Raw genomic sequence first — 10,000 nt, 5'->3', positions numbered from 1 at the left:
CATGTCCCCCCGCAATTTACGAGTGTGGGGAAGGCAGAGGCAAACGCCAAAAATAATAAACAACTCAGTGTTTTGTGTGCCATGTTTCCCTCTTCTGGTTTTGTGTGCCATGTTTCCCTCTTCTGGTTTTGTGTGCCATGTGTTTCCAGGTTCTGCTTTGCCGTTGGCAGTTGGCCAGGTGGTTTTGGTGCTGTTGCACTGCTATCATCAGCTCAGCCCACTGCCTGCTGTGTGTCTGTCTTGGTCTTGGGCTGGATCTCAAATGGCGCACTTGTACACTTCGGGCACTATGTTTCAGTGCGTAACTAATACGGCATGTGCACTGAAACATGAACAATTAAGTGCACAAGTGCACCATTTGAGATTCAGCCTTGGTCTTTGTCTCTGCCTGTCTGCTGTCTTTGTGTTGTCTTAACTCTGTTAGCTCTCTTTTCTACTCTCTGTCTCTCTCTTTGTCTTCCTCTCTAACTCTTTCTTCTGTTTCTTGCTTTTCTATGTTCTGCCTCCTCTGTCTTTCTGTCGATCCATGTTCCCCTGTCTCTGTCTCTGGCTGTTTTATTCTCCATCTCTGTTCCCTCTCTTTTGTCTTCGCCTCTGAACCGGCCGTGCACCTCTTGCCATCTCTTCTCCATCTCCCTTGATCCCCCTCTTCCCCTCTCTGTTTCTTCCTCTTCTTGCCTTCTTACTGCCTGTTCATCCCTTGTTCTCAGCCCTTGTGTTTTTGGCTAAATGTCCTGTCCTCGTCCTCCTCCGCTCCTCCCCCCCTCTCTCTCACTCCTCATGATTTTCCCTCGCCTCTCAGTCGCTTGGTAGCCTGTAGGGAGCGCGGAGGCTGGCAGTAGTGGTGGTCGGATACCTGGGTTATTTTGTTTATAAACACTGTGTTGTGAGGAGGAGCAAGACACTGGCAGCCAACCACGTGAGCTATTTTTTTGACCGACAGCAGTGTCCAACAATCAGAGGTTGTGCTGTGTGCAGCCAGGGGAAAACAAAAAATGAGAACCCATATATGGGCATGGTCAGAGTTTGGCAGGACAGTGAGAGCAGTTGGTTAGCTGCTTGCTAGCCTGTAGTGCAGGGGTGGGGAACCCTAATGTCTCCAGGGCCATTTACGCCCCCCTGAGACCTTCTTGTCCGGCCCCCGATATAATTTTAATGTCATGCAATTTCACTTAAAATATGACTTATTTGTGAACACTATGTTTTGTAAGGAAAGAAATCTTAAAAATGGAAGTGGCCATTCTACTGTTTGTTTTTTCTTCAGCCCTGCTGTAGTGAGAAGAGGCAGGGGTGGTGGAATGGATGGGTAGCTGGATGGGCAGTGCATTGGGAGGGCAGGGAGAGCATTTGGATAGTGGGTTCAGGGCGGTGTTGGTCATTGGTGGTAGTCAGTGGTAATGTAGAGGGTGGTGGTGGTGGTGGTGTGCATGGGGACAGCCTGTGAGGGCACAGCAGGGCAAGGGGAGGCGGGGTAGGGTGGGGGAAGGTTGGTAGGATGGCTGGGTGGTGGATTGCGGGGAGGGGAGGGGATGGAGAGAGCAGAGCAGGGGGGAGGGCAGGAGGCTATTTGAGGGCAGAGGGCAGTCAGGCTTGGCCGTAAAGGAACGACCTCCAGGGTGGGCTGGTGTGTCAGAGAGGAATGTGGTCAGGACAGGCAGGGGGAGAAAGGGCTCAGGGTTGGGGCATTGGGGTTGAGGGGGGGGAGTGGGGTGGTAGAAGGGGTGGCATAAAGGAATGTCATTGTGAATTGGGGTGGTTAAATGGCTGAACACACACACACACACACACACACACACACACACACACACACACACACACACACACACACACACACACACACACACACACACACACACACACACACACACACACACACACACACACACACACACACACACTGTGGCCCACTATGCCAAGCCAAACCAGTGTTGTGCAAGAGAGAGGGAGAGACAGAGACAGAGAGAGAGAGAGAGAGAGGGCTGTTGACCTGCCATGGTGCACTGGTCCGTGTACTCTGCGCTCTGTGCTGTGGGTTCATTACTGCTGGGTTGTTTTGTGCAGGCCTGCTTCTACACGAAGGGGGGATACATGGCCTGGTTTTGACAGGTCACGTGACTTTGTTTTCAGTGTGGGATTATGGAGCGGCTCTCAGTGCTTTCATGAGTCTGGACGTGTCTCATATTCAATGCGTATTGATTTTAGCCAGAGCTAGAGAAAGCATATGAGAAGAGAAAGAAAAAACAGATTACATATTAGTGCCAAGTACTGTGCTGTGCGTGTGACGATTATTTACACCCATGACTAATCCGCGGAGTGCTTGATGTGAACAAGCTTGATGAGCATTCAAGTAACAACCTTGAAAAGTTAATTAGCCTTTTTAAATAAAAAGGCTCCATGATGGCAATGTTCAGGTAATTTCAGACATTCATTAAGAGACGATAATGAAAACCATCACCATCATGTACGGTACCATCACGTATTAACAATTTCCCCAATGGTCATTCGTGTTGATGCTTGTATTTCTTTAATAAAAAATCTTGCTCATAAAGGCTAAAGTCAGCATTGCTATTCAGCTTGTTAGCACGAAAAGTGCAGCGCTTGTGATGCTAACACGTACATGTCTATATGGGTGACCTCAAAGCATTGGCGGGGTGTTGGATAATAGGCTCGTTCGTAACGAAGCAGTACGATTTTTGCTAGGCAGTGGGCATGCGCACCAAAGCATGGCAACCCGACCGAAGCCCGACGGGCCGGGTCCGAACCCGACGGGCCGGGCCGGACTCGGACAAAAAAAATAGATTATCTGTCGGACTCGGGTCGGGCTCGGGCTTGAACCAAACAGACATTGTGAAAATTGTAAGCAATCAGAGGAAACGTTTCAGTTCATGCAAACGGCAGTTTTGTGATTAAAAAATAAGTAATTGAATATGCATAAATGAAAATGTTGGTAGGCTACTCGTGCGAGTGATTATTATTGCACGCGCCAGTTACCAGTGGCAACATGGACGCTCACTCCCAGTCAGCCGAGCAGGAATGCCGAGTCAACTTGCTTTCTTAATAAGCGCCAAATACAGTTGTCAGTGAACGCGTGGTCTTTTGTTGTAGGCCTAGTGTAGGCCATGTTTTAGCATGCCTTCGGTGCTGTCTTAAATGTTAAACATAGAATGACGAAGTTTGTCACTGCATTGCTCGCCAAGGATTACATTTCCAGCAAGGGGTAGCAAGGAGCATAATATGGATTAAAGAAGACGCACACGCTACGTGGAGTTGCCTAAGGTAGGGGCGAAGAGGTTTCCTGTTACTACTTTGTCCGCTGTGACATTTCATGTCCTTCACGTAGGTTCTTAATTCTTGTCACTTTTACTGTAGCCTACAGTTGTAACTATGCGCGTGCAACCTTTCCTGATTTTATATTGACCGCATGGACATCAGGGGAAATGACATTCTCTTGGAGGGCCGAACAGGCTACTGTTCTTCGGGGTGAACTTATAGCCCAGCCGTCTTAACGACAAGGAGTGGCATCTTCACCGGCTCGCGGGGATTTATTTGCACTAACAGTAACGTAACAAATGCGTCCATAGCCGCGCTGACTGCATCCAAACCGTATTCGTTAGTTTTCGCCTTTCTTATCCTCTCACGCCCCTCCCATGCATTTGATCACAGCACCCAACATCTCTGGTCTAACCGAAAGAAACATAAGGTGCGCTGTCACATGTATGCGTGTGTTTATACTTACTATGCGTGCGTAACTAAATTATAGCAATTTGACTCATCCTAGTTGCCTATCCTGGCTATTTATCACGTGCTATTTTGAGTATGAAGGAGGCCACATAGAAAATATTGCTTGCGCACAGGTTCTGTTGTTATTACAGTGGTCTCGGGCTTCGGACGGGTTCGGACACAAACATTTTAATTAGTCTCGGGCTCGGGTCGGGGTTGATCACTTTTCTGTCGGCTGAGGGCCGGGCTCGGACAGAAAAAACCGGCCCGAGCCACGCTCTAATGCGCACTTTGCCAGTTTGATGCATTCTGGTTAGAATTTTCTAACCACAATGCATCAAACTGGCAAAGTGCACATGCCCACTGCCTAGCAAAAATCTTACTGCTTCGTTACGAACGAGCCTAATGCTAACTATGTAACAGACAGCAGGGGTTTCCCAACCCGGTGCCCGGCCCGCAGAAACAGATACCCTGCCAAGACCTTGTGACATACCCATGAGAGCTTTTTCTTTTTTCTCTCTCTCTCTCTCTCACTTTCAAAAAGCGTGTGACTAAAACAGCGTGCAATCTATATATATACTTTATTTATAGTTGTTTTGTGTGTGTGTTGTCATGTTTGAACATTCAAATGTCACTTCATTCCTGGAAAAGCAAAAAAAGCAACAACAACAACAAAAAACATTCGGTGGTAGTGTTGTTTGAAAGGCTACTTCAGGCCTTCTCTACTGTAAGTAGATCTCATAGAGCAAGTAGTGTTATTTGAATAGGACTTCAGGCCTTCTTCAAGGAGATCTCTAAGAACAAGAAGCCCTCAGTACAAACTCTCACCCTTTGGCTCGACCTCAGTCTGTTCTTATACCAGTGTTGCCAGATTGGGCGGTTGCCCAATTGGGCTACTTGGGATGGCTGTCTGCGGGTTAAAAACAGGAAAAATTGGCATTTTAGCGGATTTATGAGCAGTTTTGTGCCCATAGAAACCAATGCATTTGGCGTTTTTTGAGAACCTTTTGGGCGGGTTTTGATCAGACAAATCTGGCAACACTGTCTTATACCCTCATCTTAATGTCATGCGGAGCAGCCAGGAGGACCTGCACAGATTTCAGATGGGGGAAATTCCCCCCATAGGGTACGCTTGCAGAGGGGCTAAGGCCAGCTTAGGTCGCCCAGGACGGAAAGTGGAAGACTTCCTTGTAGGGCTGTCACAATATTCAATAAGTCAATATATCGTACAATACGTTTTTACAAGCATGATAACTTTTTGGCCACAATAAGTTATTGCATACTTCTTTGTTTTCCTTGTCACTCTCTTTTAGACTGAATATCGATAGGCACATAGGCACATCTGTCTACCTTGTCTATCTCTCTATCTAGCCCTCTGTCTAGCACCCCCTGCTTCGATGCATTCAAAATTAGAAAGGTTGTATTCGCATTTCTATCTCATTGTCATTATATATTTTTTAAATGACCGAGAAGACAATATGATTTTGTTTATCGCAATAATTTCTTGGCCAATTTATCGTCCAGCCAAATTTGTTATCGTGACAGGCTTCCTTGTTCTACAAACGGCAGGATAAGGCTGGCACCACAAGGCTTGGGTCGATGGCACAGCCAGTTTGGATTTTGTTCCTGCTACACAGCACACACAATCTATTTATAGCTAGCTACTGTGTGTACAGGCTGATATAATATACTCAGCCGTTATGGAGTAACCTCATATGCCCATCTCTCTTTATTCAGCGGGCCGCCCACGGCCACATAGGCAGGAGGCACAAGATACCTAGAAAGAAAACGAACTAAACTGACGGGGTGGAGGTGAGGGCACATGTTTGTGGCCTTATTGTGTTGGTGTGTATGGTTAGGAGACAATGTGACATGTTGCTGATGAAGCTGCCATAGAGTGGTAATTGTGTTTGCGTACAAGTTATCCGACTGTGTGGTGTGTCTTTGCGTTACAGTAATGTTGTCAGTGTGAGGCAACGCCCGTCTCCCACTCCAGCCAACCAAAAGTCACAAACACACATCAAACAAATGATGATGAGGAGGATTATGGAAGTGAATTAACAGACTCTCTCTCTCTCTCTCTCTCTCTCTCTCTCTCTCTCTCTCTCTCTCTCTCTCTCTCTCTCTCTCTCTCTCTCTCTCTCTCCCTGCAGCGGTGGAGACCCAGAGTACTAGCTCGGAGGAGATTGTGCCCAGCCCGCCGTCCCCTCCTCCCCCTCCGCGGGTCTACAAGCCCTGCTTCGTGTGCCAGGACAAGTCCTCAGGGTACCACTATGGAGTTAGCGCCTGCGAAGGATGCAAGGTGAGAACTCTCTTGCCATCTCCATCTTTCTTTTTCTCTTTCTCTTTCTCTTTCTCTTTCTCTTTCTCTTTCTCTTTCTCTTCCTCTCTATCTGTATTTTTGTAGGAATCGTCATTCTCTCTCTCTCTCTCTCTCTCTCTCTCTCTCTCTCTCTCTCTCTCTCTCTCTCTCGCTCGCGCGCGCGTGCGCACGCTGTGCCTCTACCTCTCTGTTATGCCTCTTTCTCTCTCATTGGTCTTAGTCTTTGAATAGGTCTCTGTATCGGTCTTCATCTTTCGCCTTCTCTCAGCCTCTTTCAGATTTGTTTTGCCCCATGACTACTTTCTCTCAAGTTCACACGAGCACAAACGCACCCCTTGCTGCGTTCCCAGTTCCCACCTTTCACAAACTTTAGCTGTCAGTGGAGAACTAGAGGCCTCTGAAATCGTTTTTCCATCATCATCTGTGTCAAGTTTTTTGGGGATTTCTGGTGAGTGCAGCCCTTTTTATTCTGCGTAATCCTCCTTTTGTTTGGTTGGCTAAGCGAGGATACCAACACGGGCTTATCTTCTCAAATAACAGGGGGGGGAGAGGGGGCACATCCTGATTTTTGTGCGCTAATCTGAAACAGAACGCGTTTGTGTTTGTTTTTGGTGAGGGAGCGCACCAGGGCCGCATTTATTTCGATATTAAATTAGCGCCAGCTGTCCGCCGTCTAAAATAACCCCCTGCTAAAGTCCATGCTATCAGAGTCCTCTGCGATACTGTGTACCCGAATGATCCCTGTGCTCTTAATACCCACAACCTGTTCACAAAGCTCTCTGGGTTGTTTTTTAGCTGGAAGTGTCTTCAGGTTAGCATGCTAGCAGACACTCCCACACTAGGACCAGATCGATTGTCTTTCATTACCCCAGTAGAGTTGGTTTTATTACATAGTGGAAGTTATGATTTGAATAAAACTATTTAATGGTGGTACTGGAGGAGAAGAAGTGGAACTTGGGCAATCTGCACAGACTTAGAGCACTTCCATAGCAAGACGGTGTGGTGGTGGTGGTGGTGGGAGTGGGAGTGGGAGTGGGAGTGGGAGGGAGGTTATGTGTGGGAATAATCCCAGAAAAGCTCACCTCCTCATGGGGATGGCCCACTGATATTCAGGGTAAAGGCAACAACCAGGAAAGCAAGCCCTTCTACAATACTACCCGTTCTACCCTTTGCGAGAAAAAGGAAAAAACCCTGACCCTTAAAAAAACAGTGACAGCGCCCTGCCGCGTCGTCCTCCTCCAGCACATCGCATTGCCCTGGAATAGAACTCCAGCACTGACACAAATCCTGACACAAGCTTGAACCCCAGCGTGCGCTATTTTGAAGGATGCTGAATAATTAAGGCCTGGTCGGGTATAAAGCGCGTACAGTAAGTGCGCCGTGGGCCTCGAGGAGAGCCAAGTACACCCCGTGTTAGCAGCAGGCTAGCTAACGGAGCAGCCGAAACAGCCGCTTCTCCCAGAGGGCCGAGCGGCTTCTGAGAAGAATGCGTAGGAGGTACGCTACAGCATGCGCACGGCAGGCTGGAGTACGCTCTGGAAAGAAGCACACAGGACTTCATTAAAGTTGCATGTTTTTATCTCTCCCTCTCCCTCTCTCTGTTGCTCTCTCTCCCTCTCTCTCTCTCTCTCTCTCTCTCTCTCTCTCTGTCTCTATCTCTCTCTCTCTCTCTCTCTCTCTCTCTCTCTCTCTCTGTCTCTATCTCTATCTCTATCTCTATCTCTATCTGTCTCTCACTCTCACTCTGCTTGTTGTGCTCTCTCTCTTCCCTCCCTGTATTCCCACTCCTTGAAATCTCACTCGTTTTATTTCTCCTCTGCTTTCATCTGTCAGGGATTTGAAGGATGCTTCGTGCTGCTTTTTTGGAGAAGGGGGTTGCTCAATGTTCCCCACAATCACAAACGCACAAACTTTACTTTTTCCTCTACTGTCACTCTGTTTGAGTCTGTTGTGCTGACACACACACACACACACACACACACACACACACACACACACACACACACACACACACACACACACACACACACACACACATACTCTCTCTCTCTCTCTCTCCCTCCTCCCCCCCCCCATCTCCCTCTCTCTCCCTCTCTCTCTTTCTCCTTTTTGTGTCTGCTTCTTACAAACATAATATGGAGGGTCAGAAAGCCCGGCTGCTTGTGTGCTCTCCCCGCTGGAGATTGGAAACACAACCACTGCCTTGTTTTGCTGCCCCCGAGGAGGCTGTTTACAATGTCATCCTAGAAGCAACTACTGCGGACAGACTTGAAGGAGCATGACGCAATGCCCACGCTTACTTACTTAAAACCACTACCTACATGCACACACACACACACACACACACACACACACACACACACACACACACACACACACACACACACACACACACACACACACACACACACACACACACACACACACACACACACACAGAGACAAACTCACACACATATGCAGAGAGACACAACTTCAGACACCGAAACACAACACACACACACACACACACACACACACACACACACACACACACACACACACACACACACACACACACACACACACACACACACACACACACACACACACACCACACAGAGACAAACACACGAGCGGGTCTTCTATCCTCTCTTGATGGGTTCTTAATCTTCTCATGTTTCTCTGGGTAATCCAATGGTCAAGAGAACACGGCTAGTCAAAATTAGCTAGCTCTTCCAATTCCTTTGGAATTAAAGCAACCATGCCTGGGTTAGCGCTAGATTAAGCTCAAGTTGAATTCACCTCTCTGTAACTGCCTCGGTCTCGGACTGAGCCTATCTACTACGTACGCTGGATATAAGATAAGATGTCTGCTACACCGTTCGTTATGAAACTCAGGACATAGTCACCATGTAGGACGTGTCCAAAGTCCTAGTCTGTATGTAACACAGAAAACCAATCGCTGGTATCTGAATACAAATGTAGGGGAAAGGTTCCTATGGCCATGCACACAGCACGCCAGTCGTGACAAAGTACAATACTACGTCAGATAAGCCCAAAGAAAGTCATGTGATCTGGCTATGCAGGAAAGTAGGCTACTCAAGAGAAAACGTGATTTTCCAACGATCGTATCATTATCAGTGCAGTTGTCTAACTAACTTCAAGTAACTCAACGTGAGGTGACATGGCGACGTGCTAGCAACCGCTGAACGCATGGCTGAGGGGTAGGTAGGGAGAAACACGAGCCTCTCTTTAGGTGGAACGGAGGGCTCGGAACACTCGAAAGCCACCAGAGCAGGTCTTTCACAACACCAGAGCAGAGTGGAGTGCTGGCCTCCTGAAGGAGTTTGCGTTCACAAGACAGATTAGCCTCAATGCAAAGACGGCTTAAGGGGCCTTAAGATGCTATGCATGAGTACTGGACTACTGTACGTACGCGAGTGCGTACAGTGTGTACTCACGTGCGTGTGTGTGTGTGTGTGTGTGTGTGTGTTTTGTGTGTGCATACACAAGTATGTTTGTGTTGAGCATGCATTACTCTATTTTCTGAGTATGTGCAGTATGTGTGAGAGTGTTTATTTGTTTGTGCAGCATGATCCAGCTAAACAAGCTAGCGGCGTTGTTAGTCAGTGCGGCTGGCTGGCGGGGGCCTGGCGCTCGGGTCTGCGTGGGGTCAATCCCAGGGTTCCGCAGGGCAGGGTCATGGGATGGGCACGGAGGGATCAGGGACGCCAATCGCTGTAGAAGATCAGCTGTGTGTGTGTTGTGTGTGTAGTGTTGTGTGTGTATGGCTATGCTACCTTCCTGCTATGCCAATTAAGTAGTGTGTGTGTGTGTGTGTAGTGTGTGTGGTGTTTGTATGGCTATGCTACCTTCCTCCTATGCCAATTACAGTAAGTTGTGTGTGTGTGTGTGTGTGTGTGTGTGTGTGTGTGTGTGTGTGTGTGTGTGTGTGTGTGTGTGTGTGTGTGTGTG

The 10,000-nt window shown here is 48.0% G+C and overlaps 1 protein-coding gene across 2 annotated transcripts in view; it reads left to right on the top strand.

Moving 5' to 3' along the window:
* rarab (retinoic acid receptor, alpha b) overlaps positions 1–10,000 on the top strand; it is a 311,388-nt gene that overhangs the window by 273,119 nt on the left and 28,269 nt on the right. For both annotated transcript variants that reach the window (XM_063190000.1, XM_063189992.1), the window contains one exon: positions 5,874–6,022. In XM_063190000.1, coding sequence (XP_063046070.1) covers positions 5,874–6,022 — 149 coding nt within the window. The remainder of the gene's footprint in view (positions 1–5,873; positions 6,023–10,000) is intronic.

The sequence above is a fragment of the Engraulis encrasicolus genome, chromosome 2 (genome assembly GCF_034702125.1).
Source record: "Engraulis encrasicolus isolate BLACKSEA-1 chromosome 2, IST_EnEncr_1.0, whole genome shotgun sequence".
NCBI classification, from domain to species: domain Eukaryota; kingdom Metazoa; phylum Chordata; class Actinopteri; order Clupeiformes; family Engraulidae; genus Engraulis; species Engraulis encrasicolus.
Note: the sequence above shows the minus strand (reverse complement) of the source record. Positions and strands in the feature narration are given on the sequence as shown.